Below are 26,084 nucleotides of genomic sequence, written 5' to 3' on the forward strand. Positions count from 1 at the left end.
TTTTTGGTCTGTGTGAGAATTATAGTGGCTTCTAAGTACATGGCTTCCTATCCTGGAGACCAAATCCCGTAGGAGGCTCTGCTGACAGCTGGCCTACAGGTTTTTGGCTTGGGTATGGAATTGAGTAGATTGGACTGAACTCATTTGTAGATGTGAGCAAAAATGTACTGATTGATGGCCACACGTTTCCTTTTGTGCTTCAAAGCTGGGAGCTTGACAGATAGGGATTGCAAGTAAAGGTCTGTTCTTCTGGGAAATGGAGAAAACGGACAAAATGCAGTCAGAGCTGGCTCTTAAACCACAGCAACGAGTACTTTAGGTAAATCAAGCTAAAGTGCTTCAAAAAGGGAATGGCCCAGTTCTCTTTGGGAGAAGCTTTCAGGTGGCCTCTCACTGTATTTACAAGCAGCATAGGCTAAACCAGCAGGAATTGACACCTGGCAGTAACCTTTTCTCTTGCAGTGATGCTTTAAACCCAGCTGCCACCCTGATAATCCCTGAATGAATGGTCCTGTAAAATATGTGGTCCTGTAATTAAAAATAGCATTTAAGTACGAATGCAGATATTGGAATGCAAAATAGCATACCTAACTCTTGTTATCTTATACCCTTAAGTTCAAGATCGACATTCAACTTCAAGTTTCTAGCCAAACCTCAGTATTTTTATCTTGTATCTCTGTACTGGGATCTACTGTTGTCTTGCCATACCTGGAATTTGTTGAGGTTTTGTGTTCTGCTGTTCCAGCTCCTGGTGGGATGTAGGCTTTGTCATGAGTCAGCTGCGTGCTGTTACCTTTAGACCGCTTGCTTTGCAGAACGAGTTGGATAATGTCTCGAGTCTCCTGGAGGAAGCAGAGAAGAAAGGCATTAAGTTTGCGAAGGATGCAGCTAGTTTGGAATCTCAGCTTCAGGATACACAGGTGTGTGTGCAGTGAAGCTTGAACTTTGCACTGAAGCTTTGTTCCTCATTGAAATGCTGACTGTGTAACAGAAAATACATTTTCATTCATGGTTTGGAAAGTCCCGTGGGCAGAAGCTGTATTTCCTACTGAATTCTAGTGGAATGCGATCTATAATGACTGCTCAGCTACATGTGGAGCCATGTTTTCATTATCTAAGATTCACTACTTGATAGACTATAGCCTTCCAATTTTTCTTTTATTTCTTAATCTCTGTGGGAGATAAGTATTAAGTCAAAAAAACCTTTCCAAGTAGAATGTTAATGTAAATAAGATTCTTGGGGTATATGAAAGGTGTGAGGGACAATACCCTGCCTTTTACTGACAGCTTCACTTCTTAAAACTGTCAGTCTTTGTTTTTGAGTTAAATAACGCAGCTTTATGCATGTATTCATCGCTGAAGTATACTCTTTTTTCCCCCCTGTATAAAAATGCTAATACTGACTACTTGAATAATGTTAATCACAACTGGAGGCCTGTGAGGAACAGGATGGGAGAGGGGGGATGGTGGTTACACCTCTTAGTAGTTTCCATTATGACAAAAGTTTCCACTGCCAAATTACAGCTATCTTTAAACTGACCTTTATATTCAAGCAATGCAGCAAAACTTGGAAGCATGCTGCTATTGCAGGATTTGCTGCTGTATATTGTTCCCAGGTGGCTTAAAATAGGGACACTATATGCTTGTCTGAAAGAAGAAAAATAAATTTTGAAGGTGACTTCAGTCCTTGTTGCTTTAAAGACAGAAAAGTATCATCTAATAACTTCTAGAACAGGCAGTGGCATGGATTCCCTGGTTAGAAATAGCTTTATAAAGGTTTAAGTGTGTCCAAAATGAATGAGTAGTGCCTTTTTGAAAACGCACATTACAGATGTTTTCATAAGCATATCCTTGTACAAAAATGCTGCGAGAGAAATAATCAAACCTGAAACTCCATCTAGAATAATGGAATGTGGTAGCCCAAGGCCACAGGTAACACACTATGAACCAAACTGAACTTTGAATGTGCCTGTTTGTGGAACAGGAGCTGCTTCAGGAAGAAACCCGCCAGAAACTCAATCTGAGCAGTAGGATTAGGCAGCTGGAGGAGGAGAAGAACAACCTGCAAGAGCAGCAGGAAGAGGAAGAGGAGGCCAGAAAGAACTTGGAGAAACAGATGCTCGCCTTGCAGTCACAGGTAAGCTGTGTAAGAGGCAGGGCTTTGTAAGGCCTACACATTCCAGGTGAGATGAATTGATGTCCCAAACCTCTCGGGGAAAAATGTCATATAATTAGCATGTGTGTTAGACCCAATTTCAGAATAAAATTTCCTGAGGTCTTTCTCCATTGCAATAATGATTGGTACAACTAACTGCAATGGGCAGGACTTCTCCCTGCTTAGTATCCTGCTAGCTCACAATTTTTGTGTTACTTTAGCTAGCAATAACATCTATTTCTGGTTTGGTATTTTGGACCTGATGCCTTTCTTCTTGTGATGCACAAAGGAACATTATTTTCTTTTATTTTATTAAATTTCAGTTGGCTGATGCTAAGAAAAAGGTAGATGATGACTTGGGAACCATTGAAGGCTTGGAGGAAAATAAGAAGAAATTATTGAAGGACATGGAATCCTTAAGCCAACGCCTGGAGGAGAAGGCAATGGCTTATGACAAACTGGAAAAGACAAAGAATCGCCTGCAGCAAGAGCTGGATGACTTGATGGTAGATCTAGATCATCAGCGCCAGATTGTTTCAAACTTGGAGAAAAAGCAGAAGAAGTTTGATCAGGTAGTCTAGTTTCCTGTCATCTTGCTGCTTTCTATGATTTTCAAATGACATCTTGTTTATGTTGGTACTGCATAAATGAGCCTTGTATGAAGAGGGATCTGGCTAGAGTACTGTGATTATTCGTAAATCTTTTGTGAGCAGTTGGCCTTTGTTAAGAGTAACTTGTCCTTATAATTTCAGTGAGCTAAATGCCAGCTTTGAGTCTTGTTAGATTGAGTAATAAGCTCTTTATATACGAAAAGGAAATTACATGGGAAGAATAACGTGAGAGTATTATTGTAAACCCTCAAGATAGGCTAAGAAAGTATGAGAAGACTGAAAGATGAAAATAATATAAAATTTAATTTTTAGTAGTAGCTTGCTTTCCTCATCTCATCCCAGATACTAGCTGTTTCCTTACTAGTACTTTGATCACGCTGGCGAGACTAGACAGCTTCTGAAGGCCAATTAAACTTAGAGCATTAACCACTTCATTGACTAAAACACCTGAGGCAGGAAGGACCTGACAATAGAAACTTATGAGATGGATTAATTATTTCTTATGTTCAGATGCTGGCAGAAGAAAAGAACATTTCTGCCAGATATGCAGAGGAAAGAGATCGTGCTGAAGCAGAAGCAAGGGAGAAGGAAACCAAAGCACTGTCTCTGGCTCGGGCTTTGGAAGAAGCCCTGGAAGCTAAGGAGGAATTTGAAAGACAGAACAAACAGTTGCGTGCAGATATGGAAGACTTAATGAGCTCTAAAGATGATGTGGGCAAAAATGTAAGTATGTTTCCACACCCTGTTTTGCTGTATACTGCATGGGGAATAACACAGGAAAACTCCCTGGCTGGAGAAGTGTATTTGACACAAACCCAGAACTTTTTGAAGCTGATTTATAACTCAAAATTCTGGAGGAATTAATGCTCAGAATAAGGGGGTGGTCTTTATTAACATGAAGCCTCTTCAAAAGGAGAGCATGAAGTTGCTGGCCAAATGACTAATGGCACCTGGCTAGATTTAAGAGCTTGTCTCACTCCTGCATTGCACAGCTCATCTCTCCAGCCATCTGTGTAGATGTTTGTTGGGTTCTCTGATACAGACTCAGAGATGCTTCTCTGACTCTTCTGGTTCATTGTCCAATTCAGGGCATCACCAAATGTTGTGTAATGAGTTAATATAATGTCTTATTTTGCTGCTGTTAATTGCTGATGTTGAGATGCCTGAAAGAGAGAGTCTGATTAATGGTTGTGGCTTAGGTCCATGAACTGGAGAAGTCAAAGAGAACTTTAGAGCAACAGGTTGAAGAGATGAGGACTCAGCTTGAGGAACTGGAAGATGAACTGCAGGCCACAGAAGATGCTAAGCTTCGTTTGGAGGTGAACATGCAAGCTATGAAAGCCCAGTTTGAGAGAGATCTGCAAGCTAGAGATGAACAGAATGAAGAGAAAAAGAGGATGCTGGTTAAACAAGTATGTCTATTTTTTTGCTGTACTTCATAATGCCGAGGGTGTGAAGATCTTTTGCTGAAGCTCTGTGGCTTCAGTGATAACTTGCTACCAGACAAATAAAAAGATCCCATCCTATAGAAATTCCAAGCACTGTTTTTTACAAACAATACAATAGGTCTTGTTGAGGCCCAGACACTGACAATTTTCATGTTAGTCTGCTACTGAGGATCCTCCAAGAACACTTAACATGTGAGCAGAAGTTTGGCTATTGCTGTGTATTTCAAGGACAGGGGTATATTGCTCAGACTTTGAAGCCCATCTTACTTAATGTACAGGAACAAATCCATGGATGCCGAGATGGACTGTAATTAAGTGTACAGTTTCCTAATTGAAAATTGTGGCAAAGGTTCCAGATTTGCTAGAGTTGAGAATTCTAGTAACACAAAGCAGATCAGAAGAGACTCCAGAAATGCCTGTGAAATTTCATGCTTGTAAAAGAAGATGGTTCTAAATTAACACTAAGCTTTGAGGGGCAAACACACACTATTTCTAGATTTATCACAAGAAAACAAAAATGTACAGTTACGGAGAATCACCAATATAGAGTTCCCTTAGAAATAAACATGGCCCGGAGAGCTTTTGTAGTTCACTGCAATGCAAAGTTGCTATTGTCTTGCACTGGACAAGAGCTCTTGACCTACCATGAGGAGGGAGGCTGGCTTCAAACCTAAATACATTCTCTCATGTCGGTAACCTGTGGCATTTCTGGCTCAGTTTTATTTTTACCTAAGTTTGACTTAGTTCATGTTGACTCACTGCTTAGATACTGTTCTGTTTAGTTTTGAAAAAGTTGTTGGCATGTAAATGCTAGTAGCACAGCTGTTACAAAGGGAATTATTTCATTTTTTTTCTTGAGAAAATGAGGTGATTCTAGTTCTTATTTTCCTCTTAGTGGTTCAATCAGAATTAGTGACATCTGCCCTAGCGTGACACCTAAACATGGATAGATGTGTGGGGCAGGAAGCTGCCCACCAAGTAGCTGAACAGATGAAATGGAAATGCTGCAGAAGCAGAGTTATTGTCTTTGATTTCCTTTTTGTCAGTTTGGAGATCTCTGCTTCCAATTTGTGGATTTGTTTTTACCATCTGCAGTGTCTTCCCATGCAGCTTTACAGTCTGTAGTTTTTTCCAATTGAGTAATGTTAATTCTGCTCCGCAAAGGCCTTTTGGATTCACCGACCATTTTGTCAGGATTTTGTGGTTGCTCCATTCCTGGAACTCAGCCTGATAAACATCTTGATTTCACAGGTGCGAGAGCTGGAGGCAGAACTGGAAGATGAGCGCAAACAGAGGGCTCTTGCTGTGGCAGCCAAGAAGAAAATGGAGATGGATCTGAAAGACCTGGAAGGTCAGATAGAAGCTGCAAACAAGGCTCGAGATGAAGCAATCAAACAGCTACGTAAGCTCCAGGTAGGCACAGCTAATAACTGAGCTGCTTCTCTCCTGCCGATGGTCTGTCAAGGTGTTGCTTTTCATTAAATACATTTGTAGCTTGAAGGCAAAAGACTTCTGTTCAGTAGTCATCTTTTCCTTTATTTCAACACTTTGCATTAGGACTTATCGAGTCTTGCTTTCTAGGCTGTGTTATTAAAATATATGGCTATTTGTATCTTTGAATTTACTGATTTGAGCTCAGCTCTCGCTGGCTGCTGCTTCCTCATGTTGTTGAACTTTTTAAGGTGTTTTCAGCCAAAACCGCTCCAGAAAAAAAGGAGTAAATTTTAATTGCTTTTAAAAAGCTCCAAGGTGCCCATTCTTTGTAGTTTGGCAAGAAAAAAACCAGTTCTTGTGTCGAGGATTTATTTCCCATTGCCAGAAAAATATTCAACATTTGGTACAGTTCAGTCTTGTCAAAAATTTTAGTGCCATGGCCCAAAGCTGCAGGAGTACGAGGCAAGACCACATAAAGCATGTGGCACATTAAATTGCCTTTCTGCCCCGTCTGCTTTATTCTTTGGCAATCCTACTTCAAGTCAAACTTGTGCAGATTTAAGATCTCGGTCTGTGCTAACAGTGTTGCCTAAGGGAAGCAGAAGTGTGTACAAAATGGTGCGTTGTGTTACTTCTGCAGAGAATAGCTTCTTACCTTCCATACTTGTAAGTTTTGGGTTTAGTCAATTTGAGTAAACTTTTACAAGTCTTTCCAAGAGCTTTACCTCTCCATAAGTTTCATGATAAATGTAATTGAGTAGCTCTTTATTAGAGTTTTTTCCTACAAGAAATATGAGATAAATTGGATGAAATCTTATGATGTGATATTTCTGACAAGGAATTGAATGATGGAAAGGTGAGAAAATGAAGTTTTACTTTGAAAATAAGAACTGAAAATGCATTTAAGTGGAACAAAGCCACTTTGGGAGGAAGGCCTTACCTCTGAAGGGCCAAAATGCTTCAGAGCTACTAATAAATCTCATGATTGTCCTAATGCAGAGTGGCTTTTTCTTTCCCCTGCTTTCCAACTGCAGGCTCAAATGAAAGACTACCAGCGGGAGCTGGAAGAAGCTCGTGCATCCAGAGATGAGATCTTTGCGCAGTCCAAAGAGAGTGAAAAGAAGCTCAAAGGTCTCGAAGCAGAAATACTCCAGCTCCAAGAGGTAAGATTGAAATCCAAGAAATTTGTTTTTCTTGCTGGAGTGAGGTGAAGATTGGAGAGTAAAAAGCAATCTAGTGAGTTGAACCAAGAAATGGGAGCCAGGAGAACTTTCTCTTCCCCTTGCCCCAGCTCATTGGTGAACTTTTTATGGCTTTGTAGGAATCATTCCTGTAGTCTGGGCTTCGTTTCTCTGCCTGCGTAGCAGGAAAGCTTTACTACTGCTTTAATAGATTTGGGACCTCACTAAAATTTGCAAAGTGGTGTAAGAGTCTGTGAAAGATGCAGTGTCAGTACTAAAATTGGTTATTGGAAGTATATAAAAACCTAACAATCTCTCCAGTACTGCAGTGGACTGTTAAGTCAGTGAAGATTTATCACTCTGCCCTCTTAGGTCCTCATCCCTGTCTCTTACGGGCATGCGTTCCCTCATTGCTGGCAATTTATGTAAGAGCTCTAAGTCTTGCTACGTATCACTTATGTCCCATTATCTCCTTGACATGCCACAAGGTCAAACATCAGCAGAATTGCTTTATGTGAGACACTGCCTCTTTTTGTCCTGTATCAGCTGTGGACCAAAGTTTGAAGCAATCGCTCAGATTTCAGTACAGTTCTGTTTGGGCCTTTGCAGATAACCTGTGGCTTACTAGAGCTTCTCCATGTCATTCTTTTGTGGCCTTCAAACCTGTCAGTCTTCCACATGCCGTGCATTTAACTGTCCTTCTTGGCAAATGCCTGGGTTTCTACCCCTTAATATGTGTTTTGGTGCTGTTCATGCTACTGTGCTAAAGACTTTATTTTCTATGCCTTGTTTGCATTCGTGCTATGTACTCTGTAAGAACCTTAAAAATTTGCTAATTTAGTGCCCACTTTACACTGAATGTGTTTATTGGAGCATGTGACGGAATGGTTTTATCCTGCTGTTTAGGGCTCGATTGTTACTGATCTTCACAGATTATTTTTTTCCCTTAACTTTGTGCAAGGAACCCCTCAGGGGCAGGGAGAAGCAAATCCATTGTAGTCATATGACAGTTAAGGGGGGGAAAATACCAAAATGATGTGTCCTGCTAGCTTCTACAGCTGTTGCTTCTGCTTCTCTCTCTCCATTAAAAGACCTCAGGGATATCACACTTCTCATAACTTCTAGGAGATGCTGTGAAGGCTAAATCGTTTGCAGAAGTTTTGAGACTTCTAATGCTGTGATGAATCTTTTCCTAAACCTTTCCAGGAGTTTGCTGCGTCTGAAAGAGCCCGTCGTCATGCTGAGCAAGAAAGGGATGAATTGGCTGATGAGATTGCAAACAGTGCTTCGGGAAAGTGAGTCATCAAATGTATTAATTGCATCTGAAGAACTCCAGGCACCCGCAGCTGTAATGCTCGGTAGTCTGCTTGCAAATTAATTCTGTATTGGCCTGTCTTCATGATAAAAAATTCTTTGGTATGAAGAGAGTTGCTGACACAGTAGCTTCTCGTGACAATCGGCAGTGCCTAAAGTATCAGAAGCGAACTAGCTGGTTGCTTTGTATCGGATCTGAACATGTCTTGACCCAAATAATTCTTTTCTAGGTCAGCGCTGCTGGATGAGAAGCGCCGGCTGGAAGCTCGTATTGCACAGTTGGAGGAAGAGCTTGAGGAAGAGCAGAGCAACATGGAGCTTCTCAACGAGCGGTTCCGAAAGACCACGCTGCAGGTGAATCTGTTGGTGGTGGTGCTGTAGGGGCAGTTTGTGTTTCTGCGTGCAGTTAAGTGAAGGCTCTGAATAGCACCAAATGACCTTCTATTCTTCTGCTCTCAAAGGTTGACACACTTAATTCTGAGCTAGCTGGGGAGCGAAGTGCTGCCCAGAAGAGTGAAAATGCCCGGCAGCAGCTGGAAAGGCAGAACAAAGAGCTGAAAGCCAAGCTGCAGGAACTGGAGGGATCTGTGAAGTCGAAGTTCAAGGCAACAATTTCTACTCTAGAAGCCAAGATTGTGCAGCTAGAAGAACAGCTTGAGCAGGAAGCCAAGTAAGGAAGAAAGTCTGTGTGCCTGTTTGCTCTGTCAGTTGAGTGTCTGAAATCTCCACACCTTAAGTTTTTGTAGGGCTGAGATGAGAGCTCGCAGCACAGGCTTTGGGGTTGTTAGCTGGAAAGGGACACACTTGAATGAGACAGCTGTAAAGTGACTGGGGTGGAAAGTTTCAGAATCTATTTGCTCTGTAACTGAAGCTGCTGAATTAACTCTAGGGTTTCCCAGTTGAGTATGTTGACTGCTGGTCCCAGATCCACAAGATGCTGCAGAAGTTTCTCGAGACAAGATGAAACATCCCCTTGAGACACCTGGTCTCTTTGGTTAGAGGAAGCAAGTGGAACAGCTCGGGTGTGACAGCTTTAGTTAGTTAGGATGAATTCTGTGCTCTGCAGAAGTCCGCTTTCTCCAGTGAGTGCTTCCTGCCTGTCCTTTCCATCTCGGTCCTCCAAATATATTTTTTTTTAACGTGTGCTTTTGGCTCTGTGAAAGGACCGTTTACTGGTTAGCAATAACTTTACTATCTCAAAGCTGTGTCCCAGCCAGCCCCTCCAGCACATTAAAACTAAGTTCTGTTGATGGTGGCAGGTAGGTTAAGAAGACTCAAGTATCAGTTACACAGTAGGACAAGAGCCTTTTGGAAAGGACGGAGCTTGTGTTCCTGGCCTTCAGGTACTGGGACAAATGAGGCCTTTTGATTGTTCTAGGGAAAGAGCAGCTGCTAACAAATTGGTGCGTCGTACAGAGAAGAAGTTGAAAGAAGTCTTCATGCAGGTGGAGGACGAGCGTCGACACGCAGACCAGTACAAGGAGCAGGTATGTGGAGGGGCTTTGCTTTTGAGGCCTGTTTCTCAGAAAAGGTGGATAAAACCATACTTTGAGTAGAAAGGGTTTGTTAAGAGTCATTTTAATGAAAACATTTGAGGGAACCCCCATTGTGATCACTAAACCACTAGAGTGGCTCCCAGCAGGCAAAACCTCCCTGCGTTGCTCTACTGTGACGGTCCGTTGCATACCCAGGAGACCACGCTGGAGTCCGAGTGTGGCTGGTGGTTCATCTCCAGCTGGGGAGCTTGGGGGGCACAGGGTATTAGCTGACTTCTCTGACCCCCCAAACCCTGGGGCTGCGGCTGCCCAGTTTGATCCTGCTGACCTGATGTTGTATTTTAGATGGAGAAGGCAAACGCCAGGATGAAGCAGCTCAAGCGCCAGCTGGAGGAGGCTGAAGAGGAAGCCACACGTGCAAATGCTTCCCGACGTAAGCTTCAGCGTGAGCTGGATGATGCCACAGAGGCTAATGAGGGCCTGAGCCGGGAGGTCAGCACTCTGAAAAACAGGCTAAGGTGAGTGGTGCCAGTAGCAGTGGGCAGGGTTTATCTGAGCCCTTGTGCCCGCAGACTTCGGGGAGCGTCCAGCCACAGCACTGCAGAAGCAGAGCTGCTCATGTTAGGGAGTGGGTTGAACTGGAGCCTGCTGGGAACTGCTGACTGAGCCTGGTGGTGACAACAGGGAGCTGCCAGGCCACAGGGATGTTCCTGACAGCCCCTGAGCCTGAATTCTTTGGTGCTCGCACTGGCTGGTTCCTTGGGGCTGCCAGTTTGATCCAGCTGTAGGTAAACGTGATGGAGGAGATGGCTCAGTTGTGCTTTTCCCTGTTTTCCTGACCCGCCCTGGTGGGAGCGTTTCAGCACTTCCCTTGGGAGTGAGACTTTGAGACCAAGGTCTGTACCCAGTACAGGTGGGAGTCAGCAGCAGTGAGGCTGCTGCAGAACAAAAACCTTCTCAAGGGAGAGCGGCTGAGCTGGCTGGCTTGTGGGAATGGCTGGAGGGGGGCCATGCAGCGCTTAACAGATGAGAAGTTGATTATTTTAGAGAACCCACTTGTTTTAGTACTTGGTCTGTGCTTGGTGCTCATAGAGTGTTTTAAGTTACTGGAGACTTCCCAAACTGAGGTGATGGTATAAACTAAGCAGGAATACCAGAGTACCGGAGCGTGTTTGCCCACAGTGCATTGACCCCTCGGTCACAGAGTTTCAAAACACCACGTATGAAACTTGCCCTGTGGGTGACCTAGAGCTGAGCCCCTACACCCCCTGCGGTCATGGGGAGGTGCGTGGGGGCAGCCACCAGCCCTGGGACTTGGGTTGTGAGACGTGACCCGTCAGCAATTGCTGTCATCTGCTTGTTGGCAGGAGGGGGGGGCCCATCACCTTCTCCTCGAGTCGCTCTGGGAGACGCCAGCTGCACATCGAAGGGGCTTCTCTGGAGCTCTCAGATGACGACGCGGAGAGCAAAGGCAGCGACGTGAACGAAGCGCAGCCGGCCCCTGCCGAGTAGAGCCCCGTCACACCACTTGCCTGCAGAGACCTTTGATGCAGCAGTCGGCAGGAGGAGGAGGACTTTCCTGACCACCGAACTGCCTTGTGGCCGTAAATCTGCCTTACAAAACGTTGGCATGCTACAAGGTTACTTATCATAGGTCAACTATGTCTTAAGGCTCTCCAGCCTCACCATACTGTACCCTGCTTCAGATATAGGTACAACTGCTTTTTTTATATATAGTAAACAAAACGGGATCGTCTCTGTTCAGTGCATCTATTTTCCAGATACTCCATTGTAAAGCCATTTTATAAAGCATCATGTGAAGGATGAAACTTTTTTTTATCGATACAGAAACTTCATTCCCAGAGGGTAGGTGGTCGGGACAGACCCGTTGTCATGACTATGCATGCTTTGTTGTACGACAACATCCTTCCATTTCTTCTGCGCTCAGACGGCCCTTGGCTGTATTGAGTCTGTTGGATCATTGAAGACCAAACTGCACCTGTACCTTTCTTTTCTCCTAATTGTTGTGATCAGCACACAATCAGCGAGTGAACTGTGAAAAGGCCTTGGGAAGTGTTAGAGGGAAATGTAGGGATGAACAAGTAGTGTCCATTTTTAACCTGCAATATCATTTTGAAGTGTTCTCAGCACCTGCTTCATCAGTTAGTGTTCCTGCAGTACAGGCAAACTGAAATAGCCTCACCGCTCCTCATCTGTACAGTACTTCTGCATTTGTAGAGACCTGCTATGACCATGCCCAACAGATCTGTATATATATTAAGGCTAGTATAATGTGAACACCAGTGGAAAATACACATACAACACAGGCAAAATTAATTTATTAATTTATGGCTGAGCTAGGTAAGTCTTCAGGACATGGAGCCGAGCGGCTGCACTGTGAGACGAGGCTGAGGGTACCTCAGCAGCCGGCCTGGTGTTACTGGGGGAGCCGGTCCGCTGGCAGCGGGGCCGCCTGTACTGCGGGGTGTGGGGCTCGGGGAGCCTGCGGGCACAGGGGTTCAGCGATGCTGTTGCCTGCCTATGAGTTAACATGCCAGTGGATGTGAATCCTTTTTGTTGTTGGTTTTGTTTTTTTTTTATTTTGAACAGTATTACAGCGAGTAGTTAGCGTTCTTTTTGTTTAAATAGCTGAAAAACTGACATTACAGAAAGTGCCTTAGACACTACAGTACTAAGACAATGTTACATATATAATTTGCCTATATAACAATGATTTAATGTATTAATTTTGACTGTGCTTCATATCATGTACCTCTCTAGTCCAAGTGGTATTACTGATATTAGTGATGATGAATCAGTGTTAACTAGGAAACTTCCTCTGCCACATGCTCAAAAAACATGGATTTCTTTTTTTTGGTTAAAAGCTTTAACATCTGTCGCAAAGGTTTTGTTGTGTGTGTTTGGATATTTTTAATCAAACTGGCTGTTGACCACCAGGCATCTGACTGCAAATATCTTGTTTTCTTGTATACCCATATTTCTAGACAATGATTTTTGTAAGACAATAAATTTATTCATTATAGATGCAGCCGCCTGCTCTGTTTACTTACCGGAAGAGCTATTTCCTGAGGCTGGCATAGACCTTAATAAACGAGAATATGACTGGAAGCTGCCTTTTCCCTTCTTCCTGTTCTGTTTGATTGGGGTTGTTTTTTCCTTTTATTTTGTGGACCTGACCACCATGGGAGGGGAGGTGATAGGAGTGAGGAAGATGAGGGGAAAGAGAGGGTGCAGTAGGCTGTGGTGGCTGGGGGGCAGCTGGAAGGTCCTGTCCAGGCACCTGGAACATGCAGGGTGGGAGCTGCCCTCAGCCTTCCAGCTACTGCTGGTTCTTGCTGCCTGTCTTGGGCCTTGAGGGGAACCAGCTCCTGGAACCTGGTTCAGTCCTGGGCACCTTTTCTTCAAGTGCCTCTGTTAAGGCTATAGGTGTTGGGAGGAGCACAGGCAATGAATGGCCCTTCCCTGTCCATGTAACTGTGAGAACAGGTCCCTCCTACCTGGGGTGACCCTGCTGCCCCATGGTACTGCACCCCAGGAGAGGGAGCTGGTCTGGGGATGCATGGCCTCCTGTGGTGTGGGCAGGGATTGGGGCTCAGGAATGAGCAGGGCTCAGGGTGTTCTGTGGTGAGGAGGAGGAGAGCCTGGGGCACTGACACCACAGCCCAGCCTGGGGGGGGTGGGTGCTGGAACAACCCCTGGGTTGGCTCTTGGGTGTCTGGGTTGGAGCTAAGCCTGGGGGCTGGTGAGCGGCAGCACCCAGCTAGGGGTCAGGCTGGGGAAGCTGCAGGGCAGAGCTGGGAGCAGCACAGACTTGGGGGGGGAGGGGGGCCTGGGGTTGCCACAGCCCTTGGCCCACCTGGCACAGGGGATGGTGCACACTGGGGAAGGGCCAGAAGCCCCTGGCTCTGCAGAGGAAATGCCTCTGAGGTGGCAAAAATCCCCAGTGCTGGAACTGGAGGCCTGCAGTGTTTCCCCTGGCTCTTCCCAAAATCAAATCTTGAAACCCAGGACTCAGCTGAGCCATGAGGACTTTCAGTGCCAGCAGCTGCAGCTGAGGAAAGGTGTTTGCTTGGCACATGCCAGCTGTGGCTGTTCCTCTCTGTGCACAAATCGAACTGCAAAGCAAAGGGGAGCAGCAGCTCCAACCCTGCCCTGGGGCTTGGCAGAAAAACACTACATGACAAAATACAGCCACTGCCACTGTTTCTGCAAAATCCACTGATTCCACATTAAAAGAACTTTATTTTTGGAGGATTACTCTCATTTGTTTCTGGTTTGGGGTTTTTTTTTTTTTTTTTTTTTTTTGAACCACATCATGATGTGTGTCACCACGGCAGTATGGTACACTGTCCTATTGAAACATGCCATATAGATTTTGAATAAATAAAGCTACAAAGCCCAAGTTATGTACAAAGATCTTAGGCAAAGATATTATGTTTACAAACCTATGTACAATAAAACAAATGTAAACAGTCAAATGCAGCAGAGGATGCACAGGAAAGAAAGACCATACAAACCCTAACGGCAAGGGGGTGCTGCCCACCTCCCTTCTTGCTGGGGCCAATGGTTTGTCTCAGCGCTTGTAAATAAACCAACTGGGAGCTGCAGGGCCAACTGAATGTGATGGACCAGACCAGGAATGACGAGTTCTAAACCCACAGCTCAAACCCCGGCTGGATTTGCTGGTTCGTTTTAAAAATCCACCGACTCTGAGGCACATAGAAATCGCACAAATACATTGCTTGAAAGCCCCACAAGGTACGCAGTTGCCCAAACTGTCACAGAAGCCCGTAGGTGATGCTGTGAAATCCAGTCATATATTACACAGATGCGAGCAGGGTGCAATGGTTACAGGGTCCTGGGAGGGGCGCTCACAGGCCAGAGCTGCCAGTTGGATTAGCAGCTTCCTAATGCTTCCGCAGAACCCTGTTGTGGAGAGGTGGGGAAGTCTGATGAAGAACAGGTACAGTCGGGCTGGGAAGCTGTGCTACAGGCACATGGGCACCGTGAGCATGCTACCGCAGCTAAATGTGTCACTGCCCCACGGCTGTACAGGTGTAGGAGTGCAAGGGAGAACGTTGGGGCAGTGCTCAGCCCTGCCAGCTCACACTAATGCAGGTGATGATGTGACTGATGTGTATGACCATCACTCCTGCGGCCCCCCCCCCCCCCCCCCCCCCCCCCCCCCCCGGCCCTGGGCCCAAGGAGCCAGGCAGGAGGCCCCTACACCCTACCCCCCCCCCACCCCAGCACGAGGCAGGAGGAAGACACGCACCCGCCCCATGTCATTCATTGATCTGCAGTAACCGAGTGACACACCTGGAGCTGGTGTGCAGGCACAGATGTCCTAAGTGCCTCTGCCAGGAGGTCTGAGCCCCCCCCCGGCGAGGACAGCAGCTACCTGTCCTAAGTGCAGGATGCTGGAGCAGGCAGGGAGAAGGGGAGTCTTAATTGTTTCATGCCACAACTAAGTTAGAGATAAAGCGAGGGGCCAAGGGCTGCCTGGCTGAGGTTTGGGCCTCCCCTGCAACAGAGCAGGGCCTGTCTCAGCTTGCACAGCAGATGGAGCTGACACAGAGAATGTCTGCTATAGCAACATGAGAAAATAAACTGTATTAACATGACGTGAAGGGCCATGAGCACAGGGTCTCCTCTAACAGCACGGTGCGGGTCGTGTTCCAGCAGGGCGGAAACAGGGAGGAATCGGGAGCAGTTCGTGTAGTAGGCTGAGAAAAGCATCTGCAAGTCCGAACACGACCTCCCATGGGCTCATACGCTCAAGGGGAGCATGCCAGGTGCGGAAGAGGGTCGAGAGGCTCCCAGTCCAGGGGGACCTTGATCAAAGCCGTTTACTGCCCTGAGAAACAACAAGAGAGAGCAGTTAAGTGATGAGCAGCCCCAGGGGATGGCACTGCTCCCCCCCATCCCCAGCAGCTGGAAGACAGACCCCTCTCCCCCTTCCTCACAGCATCTGTCACCCTGACTGCTCCATGGCTGTGGGGCTAACCTATGACCGCAACAGGCTTCCACCTCCAGCTGGGAGGATTGGCGCTCACCCAGAGCTGGGGACACACGTAGGTGGGTGCTCATCCCATTGCCCAGAGCAGGCACATGCCGGCTGAGGTGACCAGCCCCAGAGGACAAGTGGCTCCAGCGCAGACACTGAGCCCGCTGGGGCTGCACGATCGAGTCCAAGCAGCTGAAGGCACCAGGCACAGCAGCTCTGCAGGCTTGGTCCCCTTGATCAGCTCCCCTTCCCTCTCAATCACTGCCTGTTTGCACAGGAGTGGCTGTGAGCAATGCACAGCCCCACCGGCTGTGCAAGCAGCGCAGCAGCGAGGGGGTGGCAGCAGGGCTGGGGCCAACTCCACCAGCATCCAATTCATGGGTGGCTCCGTGCAAGCTCTGCCCAGTAACAGGGATGGACACATACACATGGCCATGGCTCATGGGCTCTGCAAGAGCAGGCAGGCAGATGTTAAAGCACAGCAGAGCTGCTGGATGCTACGCTACCCCTGGCTGGGGTGCAGCAGGGGGCTCTGGGTGCCTTTATATCCCCAGGATCCATGGGTTCCCTCCTTCCCCCAGCTGTTGGGAGAGGTGAAGGTGTGGAGAACCTGGCTTCCTGGGGGGTTGGGAGAGGAGCACATGGGTCTGACAGCTTTTCCATCACTACTCTGTTAGGCTTTGACAGATTTTCTGTCATTAGGCTCACCACACAGCACCTGCCCAGGCTCACCATCTGCTGATCCCCACCACCACCACAGCCTTGACAACCAGAAGCGATTACATCCCTGTATGAGGATAGCACATCCACCCCCCGCTGTCATCCCAGAACCAGCACCCTACCCTCACGGTCAGGTTTGCAGTACTGAAGGTGGGGGGAGAACCCCCACACCCCGGCAAGGCAGGACAGGTCCCCACCTGCTCCCACAAAGCCTCTACAGCACTTCACCGGCTTTGCCCGAACCACCGGCACCCCAGAAGACACTGTTTGGATCTCTCCTGGCAGAGCTACGCTTGTGAGAAGGGACGCTTCAGGAGACAGCCTTTGCTGCTTAGGTCAGTGAGCCACAGTGAGTAAAAGCAAGAAGAGAAGCATGAGGGCTCTACTGATGAGGAAGAAGCCAACCCAGGAGCTGGCAGCTCTGGGGTCCCAGGCTGCACCCAGCACAAACACCTGGAGGAGCACATCCTGCTTGCTGCTATCGCTGCCCGAGGGATTTGCCAGTGGCTCACGACAGCACCCCCAGCAGTTTCCACACTCCCTTTCACATGGTGTACAGTTCCTGTGCTGCTTATATTCACCAGTGACCTTGCACCTCCTGCATCAGGGATGCAAAAACGCTCCCAGCAAAGCCAGAAGGCTGCTGCTGTTGCACAGGGCCCTTACAAAATCTTTCCAGAACAGCAGTAAAGAGCTAAAATCTCCACACTTGCTAGAAAGGACAGATTCCCATGGTAACACAGCTCACCGCCATAGGGAGACGGGCTGTTTCCATTCCCTCTCTTGCTGCTGAACATCCACACTAGCATGGCCTGGGTCAGAGCAGGAGAAGCCACCTTTCCCACCTCCTCCCCGTTCAGCTAGAAATTTCAGCTCCCATTTGGGTATTGATTTCATACATTTCAAAAAGGCAAGTGTCTCCCTGGCTGCATGCAATAAAAAGCTGCTGGAAGAGGCTTAGGGGCAGATGTATTTTGCTATTCGCATTTGGATGAAGAGGCACGAATCCAACCTGATCCTGACATGACTCTGCAAATTCGTTATCAGTACAAAGCACCTCTGCCAAGTAGGATGGGGTGGGGGGGAAAGACCAAACAGGATTAAAATGTGGTATTTTACTCCCTTTTGAAAGGATTAGGGACACGCAACATTCAACATCAGCAGCTTGGAGATGCTCGTGTTTGATGAGTCACATTAAAGCCAAGCTCTACAGATCTGTCATGTCTCCTGCACTAAGTTCAGAGCTGCTGTCTGCGATGGACAGACACACAGGATGGTGCCCAGCCCCTGCTGCGTGCAAGGATGTAGCCCAGCCAACACAGCCCAGCCAATGCCAGCGCCCTGGGCAGGTCGGACGGGTAGGCAGGTCGGACGGGTAGGCAGGTCGGACGGGTAGGCAGGTCGGCTGCACCGGCACCAGTCTCCACCAGGACCTCCTGGCCGTGCCACCTTCAGTGCAGCACAGTGGGACAGGCAGGCTGGGGAGGGCAGCTGATGCCTTCGAAGCCCATAGCAAGTACCACCCCCACCCCCACCCCCCCCCATGCAGCCTGTCCCCACAGTGTAGTGATCCCCCGCAGCAATGCACGAGACTGGGCAGACAGGGCCATGTCCCCACAGTGCTCACACCTTGGCACGTCATTCCCCTCTGCACCAAGGCAGCTGCATTCCCCGCCACCAGGCACCTCCACGCCACTGCCCTCTGCCTCCCTGACATGATGTGTTTCAATCAAACCCCAATGCGTGGCGGTGGCACATGGCAGTACACTAGGGATGGGCCAAACAGTACAAACTTCTCAAACATTGCTATTTCTGGGGCACCAAGTGCTCCCAAACTGGGTTTCCAGCAGCCAAGCTCCACCTGTGGGGAGTACACCTCCCTGCAGCCGTCGCCATCCGACAGACCTGCCTCTGCAGGCAGTTTCTCCTTTTAAACGAAGCAACACATCTCTAACCCTGCTCAGAGGCATGTTTAGCAGCTTGGGTGCCCTCTTCCATCTCCCAGAGGTACACGAACAAGGCTAGAAGCCATGAAGCTATCAGATGCTCAGCACAGATGCCACACGGACATGACAGGATTCTGCCTAAATCACCCGTGTCACAAATAATCCAGTGATGCCCAAAACAAGAAGGAAGAGCCAGCCCCATCACAGAGCCAGAGCAGCAAGAGGATGAGCGCTGTAAGCGTGTTACTAGTGTTAACCAGCACAAGATGCTGAGTGCTCCCAGCACTACGATGCACAAGGGAGACATGATAAGGCTTTCTGCTGAAGATGGAAAAGATAGAAACCCTGTTTAGAAGGCTTTTGAGGTTTCCTCATCGTTTGCTAATTAAAAAAAAACAAAACCAAAAGGGAGCAGGAAAACAGTGCAGAGTGCTTGTTTGTGGCAGCTTCTCCCAGGATCAGCTCCTGGAGTCAGTTACCCGCATTGTTCATTGCATCCCGCTGGCCCGAACTTGCCCTTGGTGCAGAAATAAAGCAGCAGCTTTGATTTGCTGAAAGCCAGGTCAGTAAGTGGGGCACATGAAAAGGCTTCAAATAGTAGCAGCAACTGGGGGGATACTGAAAGCTGGCATTATGACTGAGCTTGCTGAGGTCTTACCCAGCCATGAATTTCTGTTGGTAACATGAAAATACACAAAAATAGGAAAAGAAGTCAGTATTACTGAAGTTAAAGGAAAATAAAATGTTAAACAGAGCAAGTGTAAAAAAGAACAAATAAAATGTGCTGGATGACTCCTGCCTAACCTCCCAGAAGTGAGCTGGGAAGAGAAGTCCTTGTGCTCTGTCTCCAAGGTCTTAGCACCAGGAGCACAGCATTGCTCCAGTCTTTGGCTACTCTGCCCAGGCCTGGCACACATGTGGGGCTGCTGCACCGAGCTGATGCTGCCCGATGGCCCGGAGACCTGCCTGCAGTGATTAATCCCAGTGAAATCGCTTGCCTCCTGCTTCTGCCTTGCTTCCCTATCCCTCAGACCCAGCCCAACATGCTCTGTGGGGCCCACACTGCGCCCTTGCTCTGGGCTTCCTGAGAAACTGGGCTCCAGCACTTCAGAGCCAAGACCACCAGTCCCTGTTGGAAATATCCCCTGCAGTGGTTTCTGATGGATGTTTCTGACTGCCTGTCCCTACAGTGGTGTGGACTTTGTGCCCATTTCCAACCGCTTTCTCTGCCCTGATTGCTAAAGATTGATTTTTACTCATTTCGATTCAACTGTATTTCAAGCTGTATTTTGTACTTAGCACCTTATGTCCAAGACACCCTCAACTCTAAATATCCAATGAAACCTCAGTAGAAGATTCTCCTGTAGCTGAATAGCTCAGCCTGAGGAGTAAATGGATCGAAGCATACTTGCAGAATAGGCCCACAAGAAAACAAGAGGAAAAGTGAGTTTTCAGGCAGGACAATGCTTTAAAACACACCACTTACTCTCCCAAACAGCAGTAATAGCACAAGGAGGTAGAGGAATGCCCAGCACAGAGGTGTAAGGAGGAGGATGGGGACAAGGCTGTGGCAGATCAGGCTGGTAGGGATCTGCACTTTTTGACAGCATGGAGAACCCTCCACATTCCCTTGAGAGGCAGGTAAGTGAGATGGATCCGATTCTCAGTTGTTGCAGGTGGTGCCAGCACCGAGCCCCTGTGCCGCAGGATCCCTCCCACAGAGCCCGTGACCCCGATACCCACTGGCACAGCCGTGACACTCCGGGTGCTTCCAGCTGGTGAGGCTGTGCTGGGCAGGGATGGTGACACTGAGCAGGAGCACCGCTGGCTCTACCCATACGCTTCAGACCACGCTGTCCTCTCCCCCTGCTCTGCACCCCTGGCCGGCTCCCAGCACATCTGTGCCTTTGCTTGCTTTCCCATTAGCCAGAACCACGGCAACCGAGCATCCAGCATCACAGAGCCGATAGCCAACAAAATGTTGAAGGAAAAACACGACCAAAGGGCAAACTAACTTTCAAAACTGACTAAATTAACAGCAGCGATACTTCATCCTGTATCTCTGATGTGACTGATTCAATCAGAAACATGCATGTATTTGAAGAAATATTAATTAATCAAGAAAGCAAGCAGCACTCAATCTTATGGTTGCAACAGGTCACAGCACCAGAGAAGTTTATCTAAAGTAAGGAGAAAGAGAGGGATTATAGCCTCGGGCTTTGATCATGGACTATTAGTTTGTAATGCTGAGAACTACCTCATGCAGCTAGCATAACCACCAACTCTGCACCTCCAAGCACGAAGTTAAAAGGCATGCAGCTTATCATTGCAAATGAATTCATTTACCCATGACCAAGGTGGGGAATATGACCTTTTCACGCCTAGTGGAGAAAAATTGAAACAGTTTATGCACACAATAAAGACATTCTTGGGCATAACCCTGGATGCAAGAAATGAGGGAAAGCAAAGGTGTTCAACTAAACCTCACCAGACCTCTCCTCTTTGACCTCTGGCACAATGAGACTCAGGCAGGTGAGGGTCCTATTTCAGTGACAACCAGCGCTCCCACCACACTCCACTGCTGCTAGCGCATGACCCAGATAGAAGCCTAGAGCACTGCAAGGCACGTAAGGGGACATGGGATTACTCACCTGCATCTGAGTTTCCCTGGAAAAGAGGGAACTGTGGGTAACTTTTTTATAAGGTGGAAAAGACAGACAACCCTGATTCACAGCCTGATGTATTACAGTCAGGGTTGTGGATAACGGTGTCCACTGTGTGGACATACCCACATGCTTCACGGGACTGCTAGAAATGTGCAGGCAGAGGCATTCTCCCATTCAAACTTTAGCTTGTTTTATTAAAACAAAGCCCAACAGATTCATAAAAGGAACCCAAGAATAAACGTCAACTACAAGGACTTCAACATTCAAGAGTGTAGGAAGGGGAGCAGTGAACAAGGAGTTAACACCCCAAGGAACAAACACCAAATGTTGGCTCATGCTGTCTCAGCTCTGCTGTTTGAGTGCCAGGCCTCTGCAGAGCCCATCAAGGTCGGAGCCATTTTGTTCCCCAAGTGGATCGAAGTTAATAACCAATTAAGGACAACTGCAACAGCAAAAAGCAAGTATCTACCTGAGAACATCCTCAGGTACTGTTCTGCCATATCCTGGCATCTGGACAGAAACAGCATGCTCCTGACGGAACAAGTCTGCAGGAAACGAGTTTTACACCAGACATTGTTGAGTTTTAAAAAAGTAGGTAAGTCCTGACTCTTCCAATTCTCCAGCAAAGCTTTGGCGCAAGCCCAGCTGTCCTCCTGGCCTCCCCTAAAGCAATGCTCCCCTATGCCAGCTCCTGCCTATCACTGCCTGTTCAGCTCCACTCACCAAGCAAAGAGCAAGTGTTTGATGGGAGATGGAGACTCATCAAACATTTTAACCAACAAAACAGCAGAGGAAGGAAAATAAATGGGACTGTAATGATATGGCTGAGTTACCTCTGTCCCAACCCCCCCACCCAACAACCGGCTGTTCCTTAGGCAGCGGCTGCAGACTGAATTGGATTTACAATCACACGTGACTGTTTCAGGCTCCAGCAACAATTAGGGGCAGGGAGGAGAGTGCCGGGGCTGGAGACAGAGGAGGAGAGAGGAGAAGAAAGGGCATGCCTTGACTCAGCTCCTTGTGCCCAGCCACTACAACTCATGCCAGCACAGCCGGGGGCTCGGCTGCTGATGCAGCACGCGAGCACGATGAGGCTGACCTCATTCAGGTAACACCTCAGTTTTAGCTTACATGTGCAGACAAAACTATACAGGTTTTACATAGCAGCCATGGAGCCGTGTACACAGCACAGTTGCTGCCATCACCCCTGGAGTGCACAGACCTCGACAGGGGCAGCAAGGCAGAGCAGGAGCTAATGTAAAGAGGAGAGACATGGGCCACTGCCCCACTGTGAACTGCATGTGGGGGTGCAGAGGAGGAGAGGACAGCAGGGCCATGCAGGGATCTCTAACAACTTGCAAATAAGCACATCAGTCATTTCCACCCCCTTTTCTAGCCCACTAACGTCCTCCAACTCTGCGTAGAAGTTACTTTCAGGAGGCTGGGTTTCTAAGCCTTTTTCAGCTACAACCTGCTCCTAACTCCAGGCAGCCAGCCCAGATAACAAGTGTGATGACAATCTGGATAATTAGAAGTGACCCCCACATAGCAATCAGCTTATTCATCACACCACAACCCAATATAGCCATGCTGCCTCCTAAGAACAGCTATAATCTCTCCTAGCAACCACCCTGACAGCTTGCACCTGAAATGTAGCCTGCACACTGCAAGCATGAGCAGTGCTGTGGTGATGCACGGACCCCAGGCAGCCTTGCAGTATACAGACAACCCAAAAGTCTGACCGATTTGCACCTGACACTGACTTTGTTAAGTCTCCAAACTCTTCCTTTCCAAAAGCAGCAAACAAGAGTGGCTCTAAGAACTCTGAATGCCAGTTTCTAAGATGCAACTTGCCCTGCTACCCACGTAGCAACGCAATTCAGCTCAAACGAGGATGATTGTAGGAAGCTCAGCTTGTCTGCTCTGTATATGGCACGCTTCAGGTTGGTAACAGCTCCTTTAACTCTCCAGAATAAATTCTGGATTGAGGATGTCCTGAATATTAGCATTAAATTGCACTGGCTTGAGGTTTAGCATGGAAGACTACAACCATCCAGGGAACACAGAGGGTGTTCTGCCCAGTGACACCAAGCAAAGCTCACAACACCACTGTGCTAACACCAGAGGAGCGCTGTGCTTTTCACTCCCCTCCTCATACAACCATGGGGCTCTGTGCTCCAGGGGAATGTGGGAAAACACTCCTGCTGAATGACTTCCCAGTACCCCAAAGGAAGCTCTGACCACGGGGTCAGAGCCACAGGAGACACATGGGGTAGTTCTTCCTGTGAAAGCAGTTTCTGATCTCATGGCTGACGCACGGCACAGCCAGCATGGAGACAGTTGTCTCCTCAATCAGCTAGAATTGCACCATTAATGACGTTTTCTTTTCCCCTAATAGAGGGGGAAGTAGATCAAACAGGGCACCACCCTCCAAGTGAGCATTTGCTGCCTGCACTCAGCTGTTCTCACCAAGGGAATCTCCAGATTTGCGGTTAACGTACTTCCCCACGCACGAGCGCACCAGTAACTATGGCAACTCCACCACGACTGACTTTGGGATGTTCACTTTGCTAGCAGGTTTGCTGCCTGGGGTTTTTGTATTACCTGAGATACAGCCACCAAGAGATTAGGCAGCAGAGGGACAGAACAGGCACTGACATCCTACCAGCTATGAGAAAATCCCGCTTTCTTTCCTCTTCGCTTTACAGAAATCAGCAGTGTCACCTTCCCCATCCCCTTGAGACTTTGGCTCCACAAATTATTTGTCCTATAGGATAAAAGCTGTGGTGGGGTAAAGACAAGCCAAGAAAGACTTCTGCTCCAAGTAGCATCCTGAAACACACTCCCCTTTAGGACAAAAATATATCCTTACTTACCCTTTGTCAAAGAAAGAAGTATGCCCCGGGTGAGGGTACTTTGTGCCATTGCTGTTCATCATGCTGCTGTTAACGTTCCCTGAAATGTACGATTTCCGTGATGCCTGGTCCTTTGCAAAATTTCTACAAGCAGCTAATTTGGATTCTAAGGCCTGTGAAAGTGGGGAGAAAAAAAAAGTCAAAAAAGTAATGCCATTAAGAGAAAATATTTTGCTGCTTGAGTTCAGGCTTTGTCATAACAAGATCACCATGATCAGGACCCCAGTGTGATCACCTTTGGCAAAAACTGAACTAAATGAGAAAAAAAGCTGTCATTTTCTCTGACATCCAACCACAAAAGAAACCCACACAATGAGATGCTGATGCAGACTGCCAGGCATGACTCAGTTCCACTGGGCCTCAGGTTTTAGAGCATATCAACTCTCAATTAATTACCTAAAATAAGGAAGCCAACTCCTAGCAGGAGTTACCAAAACTTCTTATTTCAGCAGCTGCACTAAGGCTGGCATAAGCTAATCAGAAGACTAAGACAGAGCCTAAAGCAGAATCCTCAAGTTTTGGGAGGGACTACGTATTTGGCAAGATGATTTTTTTTCTCCAGGACAGTGACTTCTAGCATTTCTTTCTTAATCTTGGCTTGCCAAACAAAGCCAGTTTCTTAAGCCCCATTGATATACTTCAGAACAAGAGGTGCTACAGCCACAGCATCAGGAGGAGGAATCAAAGACAGCAGCTAAGCCCATCTCTGCAGTCTGTACCTCATCTCCACTACTTCCAAGCAAGCCTGGCGAGGTCTTTTTCCCCTATACAAGGTGACAGTCTCTGCCTCATCCACTGACTCCTGGCGGGAGGAAGACCAAAATCCTGATTCTCTCCTTTACTTCAGAACATCACCTGTCCTTTCTGCCATCTATCCCAAACTAAGGCTTAACTTGAATATCCGTCTGGTCTAGCAGAAAGTCCTACAACTATTTGTTACACCCATGCTGTGCATGGGGGGATTCAGACACTTGCAAATGCATACACTGGAGACAAAAAACTCATCTCCCCAAACATGGGGTTTGGTTCTGTTCCACATAGAAAAACACTCCAATAATAAGGCACTGACATGCTACCAACAAGTAAGTGAACACTACACAGCCTTCTACAAATCCATGCAAGCTTACTTAGGTAGTTATCTATATCTGCCTACATAGTCACTATCTCTTGGTCTGAAAGCACCTATCAGCTGGAAATAGCCAGTGTGATCTGTGCCAAGTGACTCCCTGTCTCAGCTGCAAGCAAGAAAGCTGAGTGGAAACTTCTTGCACAGAAAGGGAGTCCAAGGCTTGGGATGAGGCACCCTGTAGGTAGCCAAACCCAAAGAAATCCTGAACATCCCATAACTGTTACTAAACAAATGTGTGAGTTGTAATTTTGTATCAGTGGCAGAGTGTGTGTCTAAGAGCAGGCTGGGAAAGAAGCATGCTTATTTGGCATTTCCTGTCCTTGCAGAGTAATCACATGGGATTGTGATTAAGCTTCCTAAATCCCCTGCAGACTCTTACTCACAATGATCCCATTTTAAACATGTCACTCTCTAACCCCGAGTTGCCCTGCTGCCCTTTCAAACCAACTACGAGCTCACTGGCTCCAAATGAGAGCAACGAGGTAATTTTTTAATTTCAAACTTTGCTAAAACAACTGTCTCTACTGTGGCTATTGCTGTTCTCAGTGTTAACCACAAGAGACAGAGGAAAGCCAGCACCAGAGGCTAGACACTGGGGCTATCTATGCTTCCACTCAATACACTAACGACTGAGGCACATCAACAAGGTGCTCATAACTCAGAAGTCATGTCTTCATTTCAACTAGAAAGCCTGGCATCCCAAACAACACTGTAACAGATGTTTAAACCACTTCTTCCCCTCTTACAGTGGTAATCCCTTTAAAGGCTCACACATTTCACTTCCCCATCAACTACAGATGGGAACACTTGGCTTTCTCCTGATTTATTTTCTCACTTTCTTATCAAAGGTTTCTAGATTTTTTTTTCCACTTTCAGCACCTGTTGCAGATCTCCCCAGGCACACAAGGACACACTGGCAGCATGATCTCCGCTCCTCACTCATGTGCACCGGGTGCCCAGTCTGAGGTCCAGCTCTGCATCTTGGTCTTATTACAGAAGAAGCTGCAGGCCCCATTTAAAGTAAGAACAAGTAGCTGACAG

The 26,084-nt window shown here is 47.4% G+C and overlaps 2 protein-coding genes across 7 annotated transcripts in view; one reads left to right on the forward strand and one right to left on the reverse strand.

Moving 5' to 3' along the window:
• Window positions 1-12,688, forward strand: part of MYH10 (myosin heavy chain 10) — a 102,287-nt gene extending 89,599 nt beyond the window's left edge. For both annotated transcript variants that reach the window (XM_054847082.1, XM_054847083.1), the window contains 13 exons: window positions 816-920; window positions 1,985-2,137; window positions 2,479-2,727; window positions 3,277-3,489; window positions 3,966-4,178; window positions 5,466-5,627; window positions 6,683-6,811; window positions 8,036-8,124; window positions 8,374-8,497; window positions 8,605-8,813; window positions 9,522-9,630; window positions 9,985-10,157; window positions 11,007-12,688. In XM_054847082.1, the coding sequence (XP_054703057.1) occupies window positions 816-920; window positions 1,985-2,137; window positions 2,479-2,727; window positions 3,277-3,489; window positions 3,966-4,178; window positions 5,466-5,627; window positions 6,683-6,811; window positions 8,036-8,124; window positions 8,374-8,497; window positions 8,605-8,813; window positions 9,522-9,630; window positions 9,985-10,157; window positions 11,007-11,151 (2,073 nt within the window). In that variant the 3' untranslated portion in view covers window positions 11,152-12,688. The remainder of the gene's footprint in view (window positions 1-815; window positions 921-1,984; window positions 2,138-2,478; window positions 2,728-3,276; window positions 3,490-3,965; window positions 4,179-5,465; window positions 5,628-6,682; window positions 6,812-8,035; window positions 8,125-8,373; window positions 8,498-8,604; window positions 8,814-9,521; window positions 9,631-9,984; window positions 10,158-11,006) is intronic.
• A 1,375-nt stretch (window positions 12,689-14,063) lies between these two features.
• Window positions 14,064-26,084, reverse strand: part of NDEL1 (nudE neurodevelopment protein 1 like 1) — a 29,526-nt gene continuing 17,505 nt past the window's right edge. For 2 of the 5 annotated variants that reach the window (XM_054847084.1, XM_054847085.1), the window contains exons 8-10: window positions 23,876-24,027; window positions 14,906-15,517; window positions 14,064-14,854 (exon numbers count right to left, since the gene is read on the reverse strand). In XM_054847084.1, coding sequence (XP_054703059.1) covers window positions 15,430-15,517; window positions 23,876-24,027 — 240 coding nt within the window. In that variant the 3' untranslated portion in view covers window positions 14,064-14,854; window positions 14,906-15,429. Of the gene's footprint in view, window positions 14,855-14,905; window positions 15,518-20,679; window positions 20,715-23,875; window positions 24,028-26,084 lie in introns of those variants that run through there. The other 3 variants (XM_054847087.1, XM_054847086.1, XM_054847088.1) reach the window with 3 other exon arrangements.

The sequence above is a fragment of the Grus americana genome, chromosome 18 (assembly GCF_028858705.1).
Source record: "Grus americana isolate bGruAme1 chromosome 18, bGruAme1.mat, whole genome shotgun sequence".
Taxonomy (NCBI): domain Eukaryota; kingdom Metazoa; phylum Chordata; class Aves; order Gruiformes; family Gruidae; genus Grus; species Grus americana.